The following is a 23,187-nucleotide window of genomic DNA, read 5'->3' as shown; positions in this document are numbered from 1 at the left end:
TAACTCAGAAATTGTTTAATAAATTCAGGTACCCAAAAGGTCTTCCAGCAAAATTTAGGCTAACTTTGAGAGGAAGCAAATTTTTACCCACTGGAGGCATGCATGCATTTCCCATTACTATCCCTTTCATGGTAATATGATCATTCATCCATCACCTACCATTTAATAGTTATATTCTCAGCAAACCCTTGAAGAAAAAAGTGGGGGTTACTCAGGAAAGAGCATCCAAAGGTGTTAATGTTTCTTCCAAAGTAGTATTAATTTACTGCCCCCCTAATGACTTTTCTTTCTTTTCAGTGTTCATAGAGGGGAACAGGAGCTGACATTTGGCTAAGAGGCTTTTGTTTTTGCAGATGGTCCAACTTCACAAGAAGAGAGTTTGCAAGAACTGAAGAGTAACCTGTGTAACTTCCTCTCTCTCTCTTTCTCTCTCTTTTTTGTGGCTTCTCCTTGGTCACCATCTGCAATTGTTCACCAGAGAATGCAGCAGGCAGCCCCGGTTGCCATTTTCTTAAGCTATCTATTGATGGCAGGATAGACAAATGATCACATTGCTCAAGAGGTGGCTGTCAGCTTCCAGAGCAGCATTTGTAAACACCTACTGCATTTCTCAGGAAGGGCTCAGTCATTATAATGCCCAAATAAATCATTCATACAGTAAAAAGTGAGAAAACCAGGCAATAATTCTTTCACTGCATTGTGCAGCATGTCAGTTGCATTGGTTGTTCCTAATGTCACAGGTGTCTCTGATGTCATTAGGATGAAAACTGCTAAATGAGGAGAAGTCAGTCCTGCGTCCTTCAAAAATGTGTAATGAGCAATTTAATTTGCTTCACAGAAGTGTCTGCCAAAAGAGGTGTCTTTCTCCTCTGAGGAAATATTTACTCCGAATTTCACATTGAACAATGCTTTCAAACCCGCCTGAGATTTGTCTTCCTCAGTTTGGACCTTTGATTCTGGATGTAAAACAAAATCTATAGCTCAGTCTTTTGTGAACTAAGACTCAATATCTGAGCATTTTTCATAAAAAGATAGGAAATTACACATGTATATACTTTTGCAGACACATAGCTCCAACTTGTATGTGTATGCAGGGAAACAGATCTTAATTTTTGGCTGAGTTGTGCTTCACACAAGACACACGATCTACTTTTATGCTTGTTGAGTCCTCAAGCCAACTCTGCTTTGTGCCAGCTACCCACAGTGCTGATATGGCACTGGTGCAAGAATGAGTCATCCATGCTGTCTGCACTGAGGGCTAAGAAAAAGGTGACATAAGATGGTACTATATATCACTCTGAGTTTGCCCCAGACCAACCCTGAAAGGCAATTAGGTTAGTTATAAAGGTTGCTTTGTAGCATAAAGGTATGATGGTAGGGACACCACTCATATATGCAGAGCTTTACAAGTGTGAACCTCAGTCTTTAGTATAGTTTCCCTTGTGTAGCAAGAGGTAGATGGAGTTCTTTTTCCTAGAAAATAATGGTAAAAAGATCTGAAGTCTCAAGGGGTTTGAACAAAGAAAAATGGGCAGTTCATGAAAAAGTTTGTTCATTTTTAATTCAGCATTAGAAATAAATTATTTCTTTGACCTTAAAAAATATCTCACCTCTTCCCCTTACATAAGATGCTACACAGGCCATTTCTCTGCAAGATAAATGTGGAGAGTGGGAGGTGGGTAGGGGGAAGATAGGCACCTCTTATCTTGAGAAATTAACAGTTTCCACATTAGCCACCTTTAGCATTTTTAGTATCTGCAAATACTGGACACTTAACAGGAATTCTGTAGGCACACTGTATTCAGAGTGATGCTCTGGAAAGACTAGCCTAAATATATTTTCAAATAGGGGTCTTGTTCCAAAAATTCCCTCTCACGAACTGTTCTGCAAACATTTAAGCATCTCATGCACTTTCAGTAGGTAGACAAAGAAATCATCGCCTCTCAGTAGTATTCCCTAAATGACTCAGAAGCATTATCTTTCATTGCCATGTTAATGGCATTCCATTAAGCAACAGAATTAGTAGTTTCACTCTTTAACTTTGCTATCCAAAAGCTTCACATTTAGACCACGTAGAGTAGACCATTTAAAACCATTTCCCAGCGTCAATTCATTTCTTCTTACCAAATTTCCAAAGTGTTTGTCTAGTTATGCACAGAGAGATTGTGCTGCCAGCAAAACCTTTCCAAGATCAATATTTTCATTACTCTCATGAGATCCTTGTCATCCCAGGGAAATTCATTTCTTGACTCTATGCCTAGCTCTCTTTCCTAACCCTGGCCCAAGTCAGTTAAAGCTGTCATCCTAATGAATTGTCCATTCAGAGGCCATTTTCATTTAGAACACAATTGTTTACAAACTTCAGTCTTCAAAATCCAGAATCTGGTGGCCTAAAGCCTGGCTCTTATTTTCTTGAGAGGGGAGGAAATGCTTTTTGACATAATACTTCCATCTATTATTACTAATAAAAAGAATCATCTGCTTCAAAGTTTTGAGACCCACAGAGCAAAGGGGCACTCTGCTTCCTTCTTGGAAATTCCAGGTCAAAAGATTAAGAGAACACAAGGAGAAAAAAAGATTTGAAACTTTACCAGGATCTAGGTGAAAATCTGCCCCCAGGACTTTTCCATAGCTTATGTAGGAGTGAACACATAAACAGGGGCATCCACATCTTCATTGCCTGTTATAGTCCATGAAACTTTCTCTTCCCCTTCTTCCACATGCAAATAATGCATTTATATATATTTTTAAGCGAGAGATCACCTAACTGCTCTGAATACCCTGCTCACGTACAAGCCCTCTATGCAAATACCTCGCCTTTCTAGGAACTCTAAAACAAGAATCATTTGCAGCATTGTGATGAGGGATGTTATATAGCTTGCTATATATAGCAGCAGACCTGGGAGAAGGGTTAGGGATATGGTTGCACCCTCCTTTGGATTCCAGCTCCATTGACAGTCGCGTTTGTATTCAGGTGGAGCTGAGGGAATTAACTGACTTCACGGTTCATGATTCCCTACTCTATTTCTGCTGATCTCTGCACTCCATAGGTGTTAAATCCTTTGATCTTCCTCTGAACTACAACTATCCCACCTGTTATCCACATGTAATGTTTCTCTGTTCACCCCACAGGATGCCCAGTAAAGGTGGGCTGCCATTTAGGAACCGGTTCCTAGGTAGCTTTGTTCCTAGGGGCAAAGGCATAAGTTACTACACTGACCCTTTCCTAGGTTATTCATTGCAGCAGATGACAATCAGGGGAAGAGAGGAATTGGTTTTCCTGGGCCTGGGCACTGCCAGCAGCTGAAGCAAGTTCTCCCCAGATGTCTGTTTCTGTGTTGGAGGTGGAGGGCAGTGGAAGCCACTTATGGACCTGCTGTGATGAGGGCAGGGGAGAAGCAATCAGGGGCAGAGCTGTAACTGCCCCCTGCCACCCTTGCTCCTCCCCTCACATCAGGGAAAAGATTCCCAGAGGTCCTGAGGGGGTGAATGGAAGTCATGAGCACCAGAGGCCTGTGGGAGCATGACCGGCAGATGATATTTGGGGCTGAGCAGGGTGGTGGGGATCTGTGGGGGTGAAATGGAGTGTAAGAGGATTGGGAGAAAAAGGGATCATGGGCAAAGGAGGCCTGGGGGCTAGAGGGGTGGTGTGAGGAGCTCTGAGGTTTGGATGCTCAGGAGGGCTGGGGGGGCTCACTGTGGTGTCAGTGAAGTGAGAAAGGGTCCAGGGGCTGGGGCATGGTAGGAACAAATCTTTGCAGGATGCACTGGATTTGTGGGAGCAGTTAGGGGACAGAGTAGGAGTGGGGCTGAGCATGAGGATATATGGGACAACAGGGAACAGAGTTAACCAAGGGACATTTGACGTGGCCAGAGCAACGCATAGAAGGAGCACTTTGGGGCTATGGTAAAGTGTCAGGGTGACTCGTAGGGGGTACAGGGAACTGTTGTGTTCATGGCCAGGCCGGTGGGGGGTGAATAACAGCTATACCTTACTGGTATAACGTCCCTGCCCCTCCCTGGAGGTAGCAGTTACCCCTGCAGATTCAGTTATACTAGTTTTTGCTTTGCTCACAAACTGAACAATACGCTCCTAGGCCCCTAACATACTAGTTAAGTTTCTAGTTTCTTTTTAATTGGAGAAAAATATGGATTGTGTTACGGGAGAATGTACCATACCACCTGCATCCCTCTTTCCAAAACCCATGGGCGTGTATGTGGTATTCCTGAAAATGTTAAGATTCTGGCTTCCTCTCTCACCTTTCCATTTATCTTATAATTTCTGCAAGTGCAAGTAGTGCAATTAAGCACTTCCACTTTTGTTCTGTAACAATGATTTCCTTTTCCTATTCAAAAGGTGAAAGGACACCATTTTAGAAGGATCCTTATTAAGTCAAGCACATATATAGTTCTGTAAAGAGTGTAATAAAGGATGAAAAAATTAAGACAAACATTACATGTTTACAAGTAATGGATATATATTTGCCAACAGTGCTGACCCCAGCACCCTTTCCTGCCTAGGCAGGGAGTCAGACTCAATGATCTGTTGAGGTCCCTTCGGACCTTAGCATCTAGCATCTATAAGAAATGGTATTAGTGGTGTTAAAAGGGTATAAGCCATTAATGTCAATTAGAGCACCCGTGCACAGAAGCTGCCAAAAACGTACCAATACAATCAAGTTGTATCTGAGAAATGGAGGCAGAGTTTCAAAATGGTGGGCCTGGAATCCCAAACCAAATCCAAATGATGGAATATGATCCTGTGGCATGACTGTTTTAATTTTCTGTTTTTTCCCGGCCACATAGTTTAATACTGAATAGCCTCATTTTGTAAATTAGGTTAGTGCAATTCTTGCATGGTAATTTCATGCAAAAAAGAGTCTTGATATTGTTGAAAGTCATTATTTTTACTCCACAGCCCAAAGGCCCCTGAAGATACCAACTCATGTTGGAAAGCCACAGGAAGCCAGAACCATGGCCATGTGCCACCAAGTAGGGCCATGCAGATTATACAACATGGTTGTGATGATATCAGGAAACTGGACTTAATGACATAGAAGATCCCTGCTGGTCACATGCTTGTAGCCATGTTATCTGTGTTTAATAGGATTTTCCCATTATGTCGAAGCCAAAACTTCAGAGGAAAGAACTTGACAATATTCAAATGAACACTCACTCCCAACTCATGGAATCTCAATGCATTTTTGTGCCTCTCAAGGGGAACTTAAACATAATTACTCAGAGTTCAGTGACATAGGTTTATTTTATGCAAATAAAATTTTACAGAAAAAATAAGCTCCTTTGGTCCACCAACCTGTTCTCCTGTCTATTACTATTAGCAAAGAAAACACATCCAATAGTTTTGTTTACAGGAGAGCTAAAATCTCATGGATCCTGAACAACTAATTGGCTTTACAGGGAACAATTTCGTTACTAAAAGACCTCCAGAGGCCTGATCTTGCTTTCCTTTTGGGCTAGTTATATTAAGGCATTTACTGAAGGGTGTGATCCTAATGATCCAGTTAGTACTTACCATTACAAAATTAGTAATGATATACTGGCAGATAATAGCAACTAAGTCCAATTATAGCAGAAGTGGCATGCTTGCCAGTGTCCTGGCTTCAAGTCCCAGAAACTTTCTCTATGCAGGTCACTAATATAAAGGTAAGTATTTATTTTTTAAAGCCCTTTGAAACATGTACAAGACCCTGGGCTTCTAAACCCCATGTCGTAGTTTTAAACCTGTTGGGAAAGGTCAGAAAACAGCTAAGTGAAAAATGGTAGACTTCTTAAGGTTCTAATGATGCATGAGTTGCATAGTCATAGCTGTGAACCACAAAAATAGCACAAGCTGAGGCCATTCCTAACATAATCTCTATCAGCAAGATGCCAGCGCGCTTCCAGATTTCCTAATGGGGCCCTGCTAACTCCATGCCAAAACTAGCAGTGGCTTGCTTCCTTTTAATCTCCCCTAATGCCTTATTTGATTATTGTCACTGCTCTCCGACTGTGCCCATCTTTTCAAACTCTAATTCTCCAAATGAACCAGTCAGATGAGGCTAGAACTCAGCAGAGGAATCAACTCCACACGCCCACACATACAAAAGGAGGGGGAGGAAGAGAAGCAGAGAAAAGGAAGAACCACGACACTCTACCTGCACTTTTAGATCATCAAACGCTGGACTTGCTGGGGAAAGAGAGAGGGGAGGGGCAGAAAATGGGTTTGAAACTTGCCCCGGGTGACTAGGACATTTCGGAGGCTGGAACCAAGGTATGGATTTACTGATCTCTTGGATCTGCATCACACTGTGGTGAGTAAATTTGTCCAGGGGACTAGATAAGCACCACACTAGTCCCCTGCATGTCTGGGTCAGGGAAGGGAGATGGTGCATGCTGTGCTCTTGCTATGCACGGGGTAGCGACTTGTAAGGTCACCCACAAGCAAAGAACCAGCGGGCTGATGGCAGTTACTCCCCTGTCTGCAGTGTAGACGAGGCGCTGGGGAGCCACAGTGAGGACATCAATGTGTACTCGGAAAACATCACCCGCATTCTGGACAAGCTCTTGGATGGCTATGACAACAGGCTCCGACCTGGATTTGGAGGTAGAGGAAAACCCATGGCCCTAGCTACTGCTCTCCTCTCTTCCCCTGCCTACTCCCGAATGTTAACACCACTGCATTTATGAAGCAGTGGGGCGTGGGAAACCAGGTGTGGGTGTCTTGCTTCTCCTACCCCAAGGGAGATTTGAACACACAGCTGCTCTGCAGAAAGGCAGCAACTTGCTGGCTCTTCTGCAACTCTTTAATGGGGCTATTCGCAGGGGGACACATGTATCCAGTCATGAAATGGTGCCCCCACCACCTCTACCCCCTTGACTTGGCACAAACTGCCTGGTGGGCAATCTAAGTTGTTTGATTTGACATGTTTGCTTTGTAATACACTGGGTGATGCAGATCCTAGTAGGAAGGCTTCTCTTCTGAAGCCTGGCTCTGCCCGGGGGTGAGCTTGTAAAATCCACAAGCCAGAACACATTCCCCCTGCTTCTGGCTCTGCCCCGGCCATTCTTATCTCTGTTCTGCTTATCTTCTAGGGGTTGTGACTGAAGTCAAAACGGACATCTATGTGACCAGCTTTGGTCCCGTGTCAGATGTGGAGATGGTAAGACTTATCCAGACTTCTTCCCACTGGGAGATCAAGAACATGCAAATTCCTGCCCCCTTCTCTGCCCACAAGCCATGAAATAGCTCACTCTTCCTGGGCTTTATGGTGCTATCTGAGTTTACTGAGCTTAGCAGTTGACTAGGTTTAATTTTGCCAATCTCAGCAAGACTTTGGGGTTACTTCAAGCTCTTGTCACAACTTAAATCAGTCCAGAGTCAGGTAGTGTGGACAGGTGCAACTAAGAAAGCCTGGATGGTTTTGCAAAGAAGGTGGAAGAAGTTATTTCTGTGCTGGTTTGCAATATGTTCAGTATGGATGGAATAGGCATATATGTAAAGATGCACTGATTTAGAGTGGGGCTGAGCGTTAGGCAGCGCACTGATAGGCATGCTGTAGTAAAACAACATGGGCAGTGATTCAGAAAGACTAAAGCAGTCACCCAGTACTTTTTCTCAACAAAAGAGCCCATGCTATATTTGACGGCATCCAAACACAGGTAGCTGCAGACCTGAAAAACTGACTTGCCATAATGCAGGGCGAAATGTACAAGAAGGGTTTAGATCATCTGAGAAAACACACTGCCAAATAATCATGAAGCATCTTTTCATTCTGGGGACTGTATTCAGTTTCTGGTTATGTGTCTGTTTTGTTACTTGAACACATTAGCTGACTATTTTCCAGTGTGGGTGTATCAAGTTAGGCATTTGACGCTCCAGCTGGACTCCTGCGTAACAGTGCCTAGCTATGGTACGCCTTTGTGAATGTTTTGGTCATTACTACGAAAAAGCTCCTTGCAAAAATCATTTTGGAGTATTAGGAGGTCATTTAATAAATGTTGTGTAATTTTGCTACCTAGAATGTTTCTGCCATTAGTCCACTGTGAGATTTTTGTTCTAGGTATGCACAGTAAGCTCCATGAGAGGTACTGTACCAAAGGATGCTTTCAATAAGTGAGCACTGTGGGCTTGTTTTAGCAGAGTTGTAAAACATACAAAATTAGATACTTGTGTTTCTTTGAACCTCAGTCATTTGACTTCAATCAATGTCTTGTGAGAGCATAATGAACATTCTTTTTATTCACATCAAATTTTCTGTTCACTGATGAATCTACAACTATTCCTTAGGACAGTAAGAACCTAGGACATTTTTGTAATGAGTAGCTTTTTCCCTAACTATTTAATAGTAATAAGATTAAATGATTAAGTGGTAAATACAAAGTAGCTAGCAGGTCTCTTAGCACCTGCTCCCCTCCCCAACGGAGATACTGTATATACAGTAGCTCACCATTGCTGACCCTCACCCATAATGGGTTTATTTTCCTACAGGAATACACAATGGATGTTTTCTTTCGACAGACATGGATTGATGAGAGGTTGAAATTTGGTGGGCCAACAGAAATTCTTAAATTGAACAATCTGATGGTCAGTAAGATTTGGACACCGGACACCTTTTTTAGAAATGGAAAAAAGTCAATTGCTCATAACATGACTACCCCTAACAAACTTTTCAGAATTATGCAGAATGGAACTATTCTCTATACAATGAGGTAAGTCCCTATTTTGTTTCCTGTTTAACTTGTTTTCACCTGATAATCATGTAACCAAGTACCAGGTAATTTTAATGTGAATTACTATATTTTAGACTGACGATTAATGCCGATTGTCCTATGCGACTGGTAAACTTCCCTATGGACGGACATGCTTGTCCACTGAAGTTTGGGAGCTGTAAGTTTTGGCTTTGAAAATTTATATTTGGGTTTAAAAAATTGTATTTTAGGCTTGTTACCATTATGAAAACAAATGAAATTAAGGTTGTAGTTACATACAACCTTGTAAGGTTGTAGTTAGGTTCCTATGTGACTGACCTGTACATAGGCATGGGGTACAATGCCGGCAGCTCTCATGGCATACCTTAGACAGTATTGTTTGTTCCTCTCATAGATTCAAGTCTGTATGAGAAGATGTTACATGAATGCATTTCATGTAGCCTAGGAAGTCTGTTGCCATTACACATCTTCACTTAAGGAACCTGAATGCAGAAAAATGCTAAAAGATGTTGTGATCAATGTGGTCATGTCATGAGGATTAAGGTTGAAATTCACAAGCAATTGCTAAGATGTTATCCTCATCATATAAATCCCCTTCCGCTTATTATTTATATTTGGCCTTTAATTAGATTTGATGCCCTTTTGGGCAGGGCTCAGGTCTCCTTGTGTACTTGAGCAGCAGGACAGTTATAATATAGCCAATAGCTGTTACTGAACAATTAATAATACCCATTCTTTCTTCCATAAATTAGATGCCTATCCAAAAAGTGAAATCATTTACACATGGAAAAAGGGACCTCTTTATTCAGTAGAAGTACCACAAGAGTCTTCTAGTCTCCTCCAGTATGACCTTATAGGACAAACAGTGTCTAGTGAAACAATGAAATCCAACACAGGTAAGATGTAGCCTCATGCAGAATGCTTACATACAACAAACTCTTCCTCTGTTAGCCCCAAATCTAAAATTGCTGAAAGCATAGAATTTTAAAAGAGGCAGAGAAATGGTATTTAAAGATGCAAAGTGTAAGTAACTTTCAAAACCATTGCTTTTCATAGAACAACATTAAAACAATACCCACAACACCCCTTTTCTCTCTGTCTCTCTCTGTTGATTCAGTTTAGCTTTTATTGATCACTTAAGTTTTATCATATAGAAGGAAGCCAATTATTGCTTTCGTCAAAAGACAGCATATTATAGTTTAAGACCTTCTGAGATTTACTACAGTAATATTCTTTCATATGTTGTCAAAAATAATGCTGAGATACTTATCTTCTAACAGGTGAATACGTAATAATGACAGTTTATTTCCACTTGCAAAGGAAGATGGGCTACTTCATGATACAGATATATACTCCCTGCATTATGACAGTCATTCTCTCTCAGGTGTCTTTCTGGATTAATAAGGAGTCTGTTCCAGCCAGAACAGTTTTTGGTAAGACAAATTAAAATTTCTACACTAGCCCAGCATCATGTCCCATTTATCCATCACTTTCATTGGCTGTTTGTTTTAGGCAAATACACACTTCAGGCGCCCTATTTCTTTCTGTAAGGGGAAAAAGGCTACTCCTACTCACTCCTGTGTTCCAGGTATCACAACAGGAGCCCTGTCTAGTTGTGTTTTGGATCAGCAAAGGATCTGATCCAGTAGAAACCATGACTGGCAAGCAGATCTTATTTTAAGCATGAACTTCATTTATTGTGTTGAATCCATTTTATTGCAGAGCTGCTGGAGTCCAATGGGGATTATTTTGATGTAGAAAAGGAGAAAGCTTAGAGGTCCCAAGGAACAAAAATAAATGAAGTCAAATAAATAATGTAAATCAAAAAAATCCCACTAGGACCAAAGTTTATTCTCAGAAAGTGTGCAAGGCCAGTCTTGACTGTTATTTTGTGCTTCTCGTGCTTAATGTTTATAGACATTCCATGGACACAAGGAAGGAGAATTTCAAAGTTAAGGTCCATCAGTCAGTTTTAAGAGAAGTTTGCTTTGATTTGTATTCTGTTGAAGCCAACATTTTGATTAAAAAAAAGTTAAAAAAAAAAAAGAAAAAGAATCTACGGCATTAAGTTAGAAAACTCAATTGAAAATCATATGCAAGGTCTGACAAAAACAGGGCTTAGTATTCCTTTCTGCCTATATTTCATGTCACTGGACTGTTTTCTTTCCAGAGGCTTGGGTTAAGGGTGCACTTTCAAACTGCACATTTTGCCTCAACTATGACTTTGACTGTAGTCAATTAGACTCTTCTTTTTATTTTGTTACTGAGCTGGGGGTCCATGCTGCAGCCAGTATCAAAGGCAAAAACTCCCACTCATCAGTTTGTGAAATTAGGCAGGAGGATGCTGATAGCTACAGTTTGGGAAAAAGTTGCAATGAAAAATTGAGGGAAAAAAAAAAATTCTCATAACTTTTGTGAGATCCACCTCGCCCGACACACTTAATCACCTCCATGTAAAGTGCTATAATGTCATTTGAGCTAGTCCTGAAGTCTTTGTACAGAGCATATTCCGATTGTGAAATCTGTACCACAACTGCAGAAATATGCTCGCTGTGCTTAAATGATTAGTCAAATCGACAAAAAGAAGCATATATATTTCTAGTTACCCAGCCTCAGGAAAGGGACCAACATGCTCACCTACCTTGATTTCAGCAGAAGTGTTGATATGTGTAAAGATATTCATGGATGTTTTTCTGGAAGTGGGCTGTTGAACGCTTTTTACCAAATCTTCACAAGTGCTGAATACAAAGCACTAGAGCTTGTTTATTCTTGCAATCCTGACTGCAGTTGGCCATCATAAGACATCATAGTACTTGCCAGGTGAAATGCCATATTTGAAAGGTTAGAAATTACTTGTAAAGCATTCAGATGAATATGAAAAGGTTAATCATGGAATTTTATAGCGGGCATCGTATTGGAATGTCTCCAGACTGTTATTCATAATATGCTGTTTTGTTAAATTAATATTATTTACCCAATGTTTTGGACCTGTTTGGTCTACTCAACAAGCCTGGCTTTAAATTTGTTTTTATGTTTACAAAATTCCCCTCTTTGGATGCTTTTTATGACCTCTTACCTTCCCCCCTCCCCTCCCCCCCCCTTAAAAGCCCCAAAGTAAAATTCTTTGGGAAACACTAAAAATGCAGGTTGGAGCCATGTTGGTTTGCAGGAAAAACTAATAATAACTCTTGGGGAGATTATATCTTTTATTAGACCAACTAGACAGTTGCAAAAAAAAATCAAAACTCCTGTATCTCTGAAACATGGCAGATATCACAGATGAGCCATTTTGAAATGAAAACTTCATAATTTTACAAGAAAGAAGCAAAATACAACACCTTGAGACTTGAAAACTGACACCCTTGCTCCAGCCTTCTGTTTCAAGCCATATTTGCATGCTCACAGAGCAATCTCATCACAAGAGAAATTCTTTACCCAGGAGAGCTTTCCATCACCCATCCTCCAGTGATATATGAAACATCATAACAAAAAAGAAGTGTAATTCAATGTCTTGCTTGCCATCAGATAACTCTGAGGTAAACAGACTTCTCAAACTTTTATCTGAGCCTATTTTGCATAAAATGAAGTTTCCCAACCGGGAAATCTTACACTACTTTGGCTTTCCTGTGAAATATGAATTTTCATTTCCACCTGAGAGAAATTTTACAATTTTTGCACTCTCTTATGCCTGAAGAATGGCACATATGCCCGAAAGCTTGCAAATAAAGATTTTTTTTGCAACTATCTAGTTGCTCTAATAAAAGATATCACCTCCCCAAGAGTTCCAATTATTAAAAGTCAGAGCACTCTCCCTGGTTTTGCTGAAAATGAATAATGCTAATCCTAAACTCTTTTATGAAAAGGACTAAGTCAATCTCCTACCCCATATTCAGATGCCTCAATCTAATAAATTCAGCAGAGTTTGGGAGTTTCAAGAGAGTAAGGAGGATTTTTCTCAGTTACTGTGTTGCCCTATACTTTTTATTCAGAGAAAATTCCATAGACTACAATGTTTTACATGCTACAGAAAATGCCATGGGCTTATGATGGAACTGAATCAAGGGTACCCAAGGATATTGCAAGTGAAACAGAGTTCATCTACTAGGGCTATGAGAAGCTTTGGTCCTCAATTCGATTGGGTGGAGATTCAGCCCGATTCAGTGGCGAAATCTTCAATCTGAATCAAATCTGAGGATCATGTAATCTCTCCGAATCAAAGTGGAACCCTCTGAATCAATTCAGAGACTCAGACATAGAAACAGCTTTAAATGTTTTTTCTACATACCTCTAGGTAGCAGTGGCTAGTGAGTGCTGTGATGTTGGGGCGCATGCAGTGTCCCACAGAAGGACAGGTGGCTCCCCAGGATGCTTGGCAGCAGACCCGTAAGTGGACCAAAAGCACTTCCAGTCCACTTCTGGGTTGGCTGGGGAATACATTGGGGAGCCCCCACCCTGCACCCACACCCAGCTCGGCGACTGGTGCCTCCTGGGTCCAGGAGGAGCACCCAGACCTGGAAGTGGACTGGAAGTACTTCTGGGCCACTTCTGGGTTCACCAGTGAGCATGTGGAGGACCCCCCGCACTCCGGTGGGACGCTGCATGTACTCCAGCATCGCAGCAATCATGAGCCTCGCCTGCTACCTCAAGGTATGTAGAAAAAAAACGTTTAAAGCTGTGTCTACATCTGAATCGCTGATTCTCTTCATGTTCGGATTCGGATGAATCTAATCAAGGACAGTGATCTAAATCAACTAACCGAACTGCTGTCCCCAGTTCAGGCTGAATCCGAATCAAATAGGGCCCACTTTGCACACCCAATGCGATTAATGCATAGCAATAAACTCAAGCACAGTTTGTGCCAAAGTTTATTGCTCCTGGGTGCAGTATTTACATGGGCACCCAGAACCCCAGCACAGTGAGCCAGGGTAGAGGAGCCCTGGTTGACAGCATCCTGGGGAGTCAGCCTGCCATCTCAGGGCTGCTCTGCCCCAACTTCTCATGCCTAGCCAGCCCCTCCACAGCATGTTGAGTCTACAGTGCAGGGCTCACCAGCAGGTAGTCCCAGCCAACCCTAGTCACTGTCTACACATGTGTTTTGGTGCACTAGACTCCATTGTAGAATAATACTTTTCCAAGACAGTACTGTCCTAAAGCAGAGTTCATTAATTTACTGAGCCCTAATAGGGCCACACATGTAGATGGTGACACTTTACTGTGGAGCTAATTAGCCAAATCCACAAGAAAGTGTACATATAGATGCACTCACAGAGTAGTAGATAGAAATGGCTCTGGGAAAGTAGTATTCCCTTGGGTTTATACCTGGGTATTCTAAAAAAAAAAAACAAAACAAAAAAACTAGTGGATTACCTATGCGCCCTTCACCATCTATGTTACCCTCAGACTTGAGTGGACCAAGAGGCTTAAATCTAAATGTGCTCCATTAAAGGTCATACGCAAGGTTGTTTTACTCTTGCTCTTATTTATGTGCTACGTCTTGCCTCGAAACCCTGCCAAGCAATCCCTCTTTTAAATATTTAAGTAACAGATGCAGGGATAGATATGCTCAGATTGCTTCCTTGCTTGCATAGCCAATTGAGAACCAGCATTTACTGTTGATCCAGTATATTTATTAAAATCTTAGATGTAGGAAGCAACGGTTTTTGTGGGTGATATCTTTAATTGTATCAATTGCAAGGGGAGAATAGACTTAGCCAAGTTTTGGAATGTAGTGCATTCTTCAGGTCAGGATGCATTTTTTTAATATGACATTATCCAGGAAAAAAAAAACAAAGTTCCTGGTCTATCTTGGCTACAACATCACTCCAACACTGCCAAAACTTAAGTAGGGGAAGATTTGTATGGTGCAGTTAATAGAGGACAATTCACTTTAAACAGGAATGTTAACTGACATCTCTAAAAATTACCGAAAAGTAATTCAAACTTAAAGGCAAAGATAAGCAGACATTGATTATACTTTTCCCCAACTATATTTTAGCATTTTATTAGATAAGAAAGGTTTCAGCAATCCAAAACATAGAATAATGAATTTTCTTACAATCATAATTCATTCCTTCCCAACAGGGATCCAGAAGATTCCTAAGTTTAAATTCTAGTCATGGTATCCTTTTATTCAGATACTGAATACATCTTTTTATTACTGAATAGCACATGGCCTTGTTCTAATCTCATCATCTCAAAAACTTCAGCAGAGAAGTTTAGCCTTAAAATGTAACAAGTACAAATAAGCCTGACGTACAAAAGTATATGCAAGATTTGGGGAACTGGAGGTACTATTATTTTCTGGCATCTTGTATTTGCATTTTTATTAAAGCATGTTAGATGATGATATTGGAATAGCAACTCTTATCTTCAGACAGCTGGCAAGCCACATCATGTGACAGCTGCAAAGAAATCCTTAAAATAATCAAGTCACACTGTCCTGATGGTTCAGCGAGATGTTAACATCAGTATGCAGTGACACTGCACTCTGCATCTGTAGAGAATGCATATGAGCACTACTATACATTCACTTCAAATAAAATGAAAATGAAAAAAAAAGCTTAGGGCGCATATGTTCAGTAACAAAGAGGTGAAAGGTTCCTGATCCACACGTCCTGTTAGAATAGATGTAGTCTTTAAAGGCTACGGGGGTCTTCTCTATCCTTACCTCTCTGGAATGGGTGAGATGTGGGGCACTTAATCATATAAAATATGTCATTAATCCATTTTACAAACACTTTAGAAAGCCCCAGTTTCCTACAACATTAAAAATTCTGTGTCTGGGGCCATCCCTCAGGCTCTTCCTGTTTTTAGTTGAAGACTTTCAGACCACTAGTACTGACTTCCATGCAAATTTCCCGTGGATTTCACTAGAATTTATGTAATGACCAGTTCTGTTTTACTTAGGTAAACCTAAGAGAAAAAGAGATAAAATGATATGGTCCTAGACCACAGCATGTTAACATAGGCTTTTGTTATAGACGGCACTTATAAAGTCTTAGGTAAAAGTACGTGTTTTTGAATCTTTAGACAGAATATTATATGCCTCTGTTTCAACATGACCAAGAAAGTATCACTGTTCAGTAGATGAGTGTCAGTTTTAATCTGCCCAACATTTGTGAAAATCCATTCTGCAAATTAGGGCAGTTTATTCAGATCTGTTAGATTTATAAAGAATGGTTTTAAGCATAAGCAGTATTTAGCAATTTTATAAAATTAGCAGGTTGGAAGGGTGGTAGTGAAACAATAGGAAGTTAAAACCCTGTATTTATATGGATTTTAAAGCAATACAGGTTAGTAATTTCTAATTTCCTTTTTTGTTTTTGTTATTGTAAAGGGATAACTACAGTCCTAACAATGACCACTTTAAGCATCAGTGCCCGCCATTCTTTGCCCAAGGTATCTTACGCTACTGCCATGGATTGGTTCATAGCTGTGTGCTTTGCCTTTGTCTTCTCTGCACTTATCGAGTTTGCAGCTGTCAACTACTTTACCAATCTTCAGACTCAGCGAGCAATGAGGAAGGCAGCCGGGGCAGCAACACTAGCAGCAGCAACTGTACCGGCAGAGGACGAGATTGTCTTGGTAATTGCTCACTTTTCTGGTAATAAAGCATCATACAGGAAGAGACAGCCAAAGTAGTGAATGCAAAACAATTGAACAATATTAAAGTGATTTTTAGTCTGCAGAGGTTATATAACCAAGTCACATCAACTCAAAAATCAAGGAAGTTAGTGTATTACCTTCAGAAAGTGAAGCAGTTTATTTGTTGTTGTTGGGTTTAAATTGAGATCTTATCCTTCAGATTTGAATTTCATAAAATATAAAAGGAAATATTAGGCTGTTAACCATAAATTCGTGCTCTAAGCAATTTTATAGGTACTAATATGAGGCAATAATAAATGTGGACCTAATCATAGCGAGAATTGGTAGGGCACTATTCAAAAGAATGAGAGCAGGTATTGGACAGATGATTGCAGGAGCATAAGAGAAGTGGGTCATCTGGAGGAAGAAGAATTAAACTTTGAGTAAACTTGGCGTCTGTTACTTCCATAAAAACAGTCTTGGTGAGAACATGGGGAAGGAGCAACAGAACTAGAGTTTTAAGAAAGGGATTCAACAAGGGGCAGAGATGCTTTTTCTTCTCATTAAAAAAAACACTGATTTTTAAATATTTTCATTACATCCCAGACTTGTTAATGATCCCATATTTGAACTAATGTCCCCACTCAGCACTCCTCTGTTATAAACAGAGATCATTAGCATTTCTACTTGTAGACGAGCAACTGAGAGACTAATAAACTTCTCAAGGTCACCCAGAAAAACTTGTAGCTGAACTGTGAACAGAACCCAAATCTTTCAAATCCCCGTCTAGTGCCTTACCAGCAAGGCTATCCTTCACCCCATTTCAAGTCTTCAAGTACCCACCTACAGTAGCTCTGTATTACTGTGTTTAAACAGCTTAGACTAACAGGTTAGGTATACCCCAAACAATTTAGCAAATAAACAGCTAAGTTTACTAAGAAAGCCTGTTGCTCTTCCAACTTGGAGTAGCAACAAACTCATCCTTATCTCCAACAGGAGATTTATGTCTATAAGCCAAAGTCTATTTCAGTGAAGATATTATTTTTATTGTGTTGTTAAATAATAATCCATGACATTCTGGGAATACAAATGAAGAGAAAATAAACATACAAATGAACCCCAGCTAAACCTTAAACATGGAGTTAAACTTTCATACAAGTTGTGAAACAAAATAACACTGTTATGCATCACAACTCAGGAATTTACAGCTTTTTTACCAAGATTGCATAAAATGAGATACAAAAGAAAAGCAAGCTTTGAGGAAAGTGAAGTATGTATACTAGCTTTTGCTTTAGTTTAACAGTAATTCTGAAGTGACTAATGGAAAGGTCAGCTGAACCTTCAATTAAAATGTAAGTAAATTTGAAGAAAGTACATCTAGATGTCTATACAAAGCATTTTTATTAGTCTAAGGAATCCTTAATAATATAAGCTTCAAGAATAAAAACAGAATAGATTTGTAAATGTTAAGCTAATACTAAGAAAGTCATTTCTTTCCAAATGTCATGACATTTGAGAAGGACTTGGCTATTATGACTGAAACATCATAATTTGCCTGGAGGGGAGTCTTATATACCCTACAGACAAGTGATTGTATAATGCTGTAGATCTCAAGACCGGGTCATTCTTAATATACAGTGGCACCTATGTAGTATAAAATGGCACAAGGAGGCTTGGTGGGAAGTCTTGATGATTTACATTCCTATTTGCTTTCTAAGCCACTTAAAAAAAATGCTGGGCAAGAGAACATTAAGCTAGATGCAATTGTTCAATCAAATATTAAAATCCAGTGATCTACATGATTTTTCTCATTTCCTTCCTTGTTTCGCAGAGAGTGTTTTCAGAAGTTTTACAGTCTAGTATGACAGGCCTCATTCTCCTCTCTCTCAGTGACATTTCACTTGTATTGAGTCAAATGTGGATGAAGAACTACAGAGCTTTCTCAAAGTTACATCTACTGTCAAGTGCTAGTGTGCATCACTGGGGAGAGAGAGGTCCCAACTTCAGAGAAATATGGCTATATAGTTCCTGATCATTCAGTTTAAACTTTTGACTGGGTGACAGCATCAACAAATGCTCATAGGGTTTGATCTCCAAAAGCACATTGTGTATCAAATGCTTCTGCCACAGTATATGGCCAAAGAAACCAGTTGCAGAAGGTAGTTCCCTATGGCTCTTTCAGTGTGCTAGGACTTTATTTGGGTCAGCGTGGTTGCTCCCATAGCTCTTGAGATCTATGTAGTCGTGCAGCCAAAGTTAAATATGGTGAAGTTTTCCCTTGAAGGAATCACTACAGCAAACAAAAGTTTGAAACCCAAGTTTGTCAAGTTGCTCTCTCAAGGGCTTCAACCACAAGCCAGCGTAAAACTAAGTACAATAAATAAGGTTCCCTTCTGTAGTGGTTTACAACAGTAAACAGCAGCCAACTACTAGAACATCTACAGGAACACACCCTACAGCTCTGTCCTTAAGAAACCCATCTACCAGTAATAAACACCTAGATCTAGAAAATGAACAAAACCAGCCAGAAACATATTATAAACTGCAAACCAAATTCCCTGATCTCTAAAGTAACACTTACATGAGCATCAAAAAAGCATACTTCCCTTCTAGCAGAGGCCAGATGTCCCATCAGTGGTCTCTGATTTTAAATGAAAAGTGTTAGGCCATCATTTCCAAGACTAAGCCATTCCCCTTAGGAATAAGTAAGGAAAACCCCAGAATAACCCACTGAGCACTCACCACTTTGAAGGAGGAACTGCAGCTTCCAGACAACTGCAGCTGCTTGACTGCCAGATTTAAAGGTCACACTCTAGAAAGGCATGCTGGGAAAAATATTCTGTTAAAGAGTAATCCTGTTGCAAGAAGACGTAGTAAATTCTAGAAAGTCTCTAAGGAACAGATTTCTGGAAAAGGAGGATGAGGGCTGTGTGCTTTTTACTTTGTCACTATAGATATTTTCACACTGCAGCTCAATGTGTGACTGCAGCTCATATAGATGAGCCTGAGCACGGTTTAAACTAGTTAGCTCAGGTACCAGTAGCAGCATATCAAGAACACAATGTTCAGTCATTTAACTATTCAGATGGATTTTGCAAATTGTGTCAGGTTCTGTGCTGTTGAGGCTCTGCTATTATTACCTGAGCTAATTAATTTAAAGCTAGCTCTGGTCTTTCTGTATGTGCTGAAATCACACCTGGTTTCCAGCAGATATATATTCTATAGCACTCTTCTATTTTCCTGTTGTAGTTTTGAGAGCTTGTCTTTTGAAAGCTTTCCTTTTTTTGATTGTTTGGGTCTTTTTTTTTTTTTGCTTTTTGGCTGTTTCTGGGACTCTCTCCCTTCTTTTATTTCCCAGTTTCTTTAGATCCTTATTCTTTGTCTGTTTCTAAGTCTTCTCTTTACATTTTCTTACATTTCTTTTTATTTTTTTTCTGTTTGCTTTAAGGCACATTTCTTCTTGTTCTGTATTCATAAGTAATAATTTCTTAGAGCTTTATATCTTCTTTAACTCTTCCTCTGTCTGTCTTTTTTTAACTGGGTCTGCCAGTATTATCCATGAACATATTTTACAGAAAAAAAAAATCTCTCTCACTATCATTCTAACTAACCATCAAGTTCTCTCTTTGTTTAAAAAATATCCTCTAATTATTTTTCCCCTCTTTCTCCTGTGCCCTTGGCTCTGCTTTTGTGGTTTTCTATTCTGTGCTATCTTTTCTCATGGAGAAGAAAACCCTTTTTTTCACCATGATTTTTTTGCTGTGACTATTAGGATTTTAGGGTATGTGTGGAAATTGGAATGCTCTTTTGTCTTCTGTTTTTATAGTGCCAATCACCATGCTCCTTAGTGAACGTTACCGAAAGTTGCCTGTAAGTGATTGACATTAATACTTCCATGGGTAGTATAGCAACATGACATTTCACCCAAAATTCATTTGTAGTGAAAAAAATTCAGTGTTAAGAGCTGGCATAGATGAAAATTTCAAAAATCCAATTAAAAGCTTTAGTTGCTTGCATAAACTTTTAAACCCATCAAAATGAGGAATATATTCAATTTTCCAAAATTCTAAATCTAATTAAGTCTACTGCAAAAATCATTCAAAAGTTTCCCTCAGCCTTCAATATAGTTAATTTTGTTCAAATTCATGCTTAGTCAAATTCTTTTCCTCAGAGGTTCTAACCCAGGGGTGGGTAATATGCTGCCTGGGGGACCGCATGAGGCCTGCCAGGCCATCCTATCCAGCCCATGAGGCCCCTAAAAATTTTAGAAAATTAATATTTATCTGCCCTAGGCTGCTTGTCATGCAGCCCTCAGCGGCTTGCCAAAACTCAGGAAGTGGCCCCCCGGCCCAAAATAACTGCCCGCCCCGTTCTAACATAATCCCCAAACAAAACTATTTAATCTAAAAAATGAAGGAGGAATTCCACACTGCTACCATGCAGACAACTCCACTGAAATCCTGAGAGTCCTTTGGTTTCCGTAAGATATACAATAGGCTGAATTGTAACCTCAACTTAATTAGTGTAAAGCTAGAGGGACTACATTGGTTTCAGAGGAAGCACTCTTCTGTACCGCAGGTAACTGAAAACGCTTTGGCACATTGATTCTGTCAACTGCAAGTGATCCCTGAGTGAAGTACAAAACTTTGGGTGTTGCGCTCCAGAGCATGACAGCAACAAGCTGGGAACTCATCTGTGCCTTGAAAGAAGCACCCCACCTTTTATTTATTTTTCGGTCACCATAATCACATTTGTTTCAGGCTATCAAAACCAGACTCAAAATCTGTGGCACAGGAAAGCAGCTTGGCCATTAGATGCTTATTGAATCACATTGGTTCATCTTTACAATCATCTGTAGTGGAAAGGCTCCAAAATCCTGAAAGTTTTGTGTGGGTAGATCCCCGGCCCTATCAGCTCTCTGACTTAAATGTACTTTGCCCAAGAGCTGTGGTCCATTTTCCAAGTGGGCAGTGTCTCCTTTAGTTTACAAAGAGTTTTATAGAGCTTTTGCAATATGGGAGAAAAAGAGATTAATTGGTGTTATTTCCTAGCATGGCTTGTCAGCATCTTGATGAAAATCATTACACACCAGAGAGATGTTTTTGTTGAAAATTGTTTGTTTGCTCGCTTGTTTTCCCCACCCCCCCTTTCAAGTATCTCTTTCCCCTAAGGCACAAAACAATACAGCTTAGGCAGCAAGGGAGTCTCATTCTATCTTTTAACAACTCTCCCCAACTGTACTACAGCTGGATGTCATTCCAGTATAAAGGATTTGCTTCCCTGCAGTTCCCTGTTTTCCTGAAATTACACCAGTGCCTTTAACGAGCATCTTTGGGTAGCTGAAAGCAGAGTGCTTCCATTCAGACTGTTAATGACCCTTTGTAAGATCATCCTAGGAACATCAACATATCTGCACCCCTTAACTGAAAAAGCAAGTAGACCAATAAAAAAACTCTTCAATTATATTGAGTTTTTGTTCTCCCAGACATGTCGCTAAGAGGGAAGGCAAAAAGGGATCAGAAAGAGTTTAAATCATATACAAATACTTTAAATTATTTTTAAGGATACCCAAGATTTTATTCTTCTGCAGCATTTAGGAGTTTTTATAGTGTTACAGTGCAATATCACTATTGCATTTTGTAGTCACAGCAGCACATATAAAAATGGAACAAACAACTGTAATTGCAGAGTCCAGAGGATTTTTATTTCTCTTTTAATAATGGCTGCAACAATTGCACAAAGAAAATGTAATGGCTAGATTATGATCATAGGCCCACTGTTTTCAATCTAGAGTAACTCCAGTTTACATTTATGAAGTTATTTGACATTGATTATCAGTGTATATCTAAGAGCAAAATTTGGCTTTAAATAATAACAGAAATATTTTGTAAAGAGCAGTACACTATCTATGTATTTTGCTCTGTTACATCATAGAAGTACATTGTTCTTACCAAATTGTGAACATAGGAAATATTTCCCGGCCAAGACCTGATTTCAGTGTTTTTCTTGTAATTTTTAATTCTAGTTTTAACAGTTAGGGGTCCAATTTTGCCAGTGTCTTATACTGTTTAGATGTTCATGATGGAGTCAATAGCTGTACGAAAAACAGAAATCCGGAGTCAAGTTTAATATAAGTGGGCCAGCCTGAGAATGCTGATCACAGTGCCAGACTTTTAGGCATTTTACCACTTCAGCAGACCCTACACAGCTGAAGTAGATACTTAAGCTCTCTATACTACATTTTGAAAGCCAGCATGGACAACCCTCAAACTGGTGCCAAATCATTTTCTAAGTAATCTTGCAGGAGATGGGTAGATCTTAATCCCACCACTCTCTGATATGGAGACATCTCCTTCCATTTGTGGCTCACCTCCAAACCTTTCTCCCAGAGTTAAATGCCTGTGCCAGTCCTTACTGACAAAACACCAGAAGAGAAAGCATTACAGCGTCAGTTAGGGATGTGGCAGATTGAGTTCCCATGCATCTTCTGTGTCAGTGGTGATTCTCAACCAGGGTGAAATGGTTGAGCATTGTTAGCCTTGTTAGGTATGCACATAGGATTCACAAGATAAACCCAGATTTTTCAAATAGGAATTCCTAGTGTTAAAATCACTCTGACCTGGTGGGATCTTTCTGAGTTTTTTGGAGCAGAAGAATTGCCCTATTATTTTTCTATAGTTAAATTGAGCAAAGACCTTCAAGGGGTGCCTTGAGTCTAAAAAGGTGGAGAACCATTGTTCTGTAGGAAACCTATATTTCCTGCCTTCTGGAGGAATGCTATTAGCACTAGATTATAGGGTATGAGTATAGGGTATGAGGGATGGGGATACTAGTTTCCTTTCTTGAACCTGTTTCACTTTTCATTTTATATATATATATATAAAAAATATATAT

The 23,187-nt window shown here is 39.9% G+C and overlaps 1 protein-coding gene across 2 annotated transcripts in view; it reads left to right on the top strand.

Moving 5' to 3' along the window:
- The first annotated feature begins 6,085 nt into the window (after nt 1–6,085).
- Nucleotides 6,086–23,187, top strand: part of GABRA6 (gamma-aminobutyric acid type A receptor alpha6 subunit) — a 30,007-nt gene continuing 12,905 nt past the window's right edge. For both annotated transcript variants that reach the window (XM_019535377.1, XM_019535378.1), the window contains exons 1-8: nt 6,086–6,311; nt 6,486–6,604; nt 7,093–7,160; nt 8,489–8,709; nt 8,805–8,887; nt 9,462–9,605; nt 9,990–10,142; nt 16,046–16,293. In XM_019535377.1, the coding sequence (XP_019390922.1) occupies nt 6,274–6,311; nt 6,486–6,604; nt 7,093–7,160; nt 8,489–8,709; nt 8,805–8,887; nt 9,462–9,605; nt 9,990–10,142; nt 16,046–16,293 (1,074 nt within the window). In that variant the 5' untranslated portion in view covers nt 6,086–6,273. The remainder of the gene's footprint in view (nt 6,312–6,485; nt 6,605–7,092; nt 7,161–8,488; nt 8,710–8,804; nt 8,888–9,461; nt 9,606–9,989; nt 10,143–16,045; nt 16,294–23,187) is intronic.

The sequence above is a fragment of the Crocodylus porosus genome, unplaced genomic scaffold (assembly GCF_001723895.1).
Source record: "Crocodylus porosus isolate Cpor-Errol unplaced genomic scaffold, CroPor_comp1, whole genome shotgun sequence".
In the NCBI taxonomy this organism is placed as follows: domain Eukaryota; kingdom Metazoa; phylum Chordata; order Crocodylia; family Crocodylidae; genus Crocodylus; species Crocodylus porosus.
Note: the sequence above shows the minus strand (reverse complement) of the source record. Positions and strands in the feature narration are given on the sequence as shown.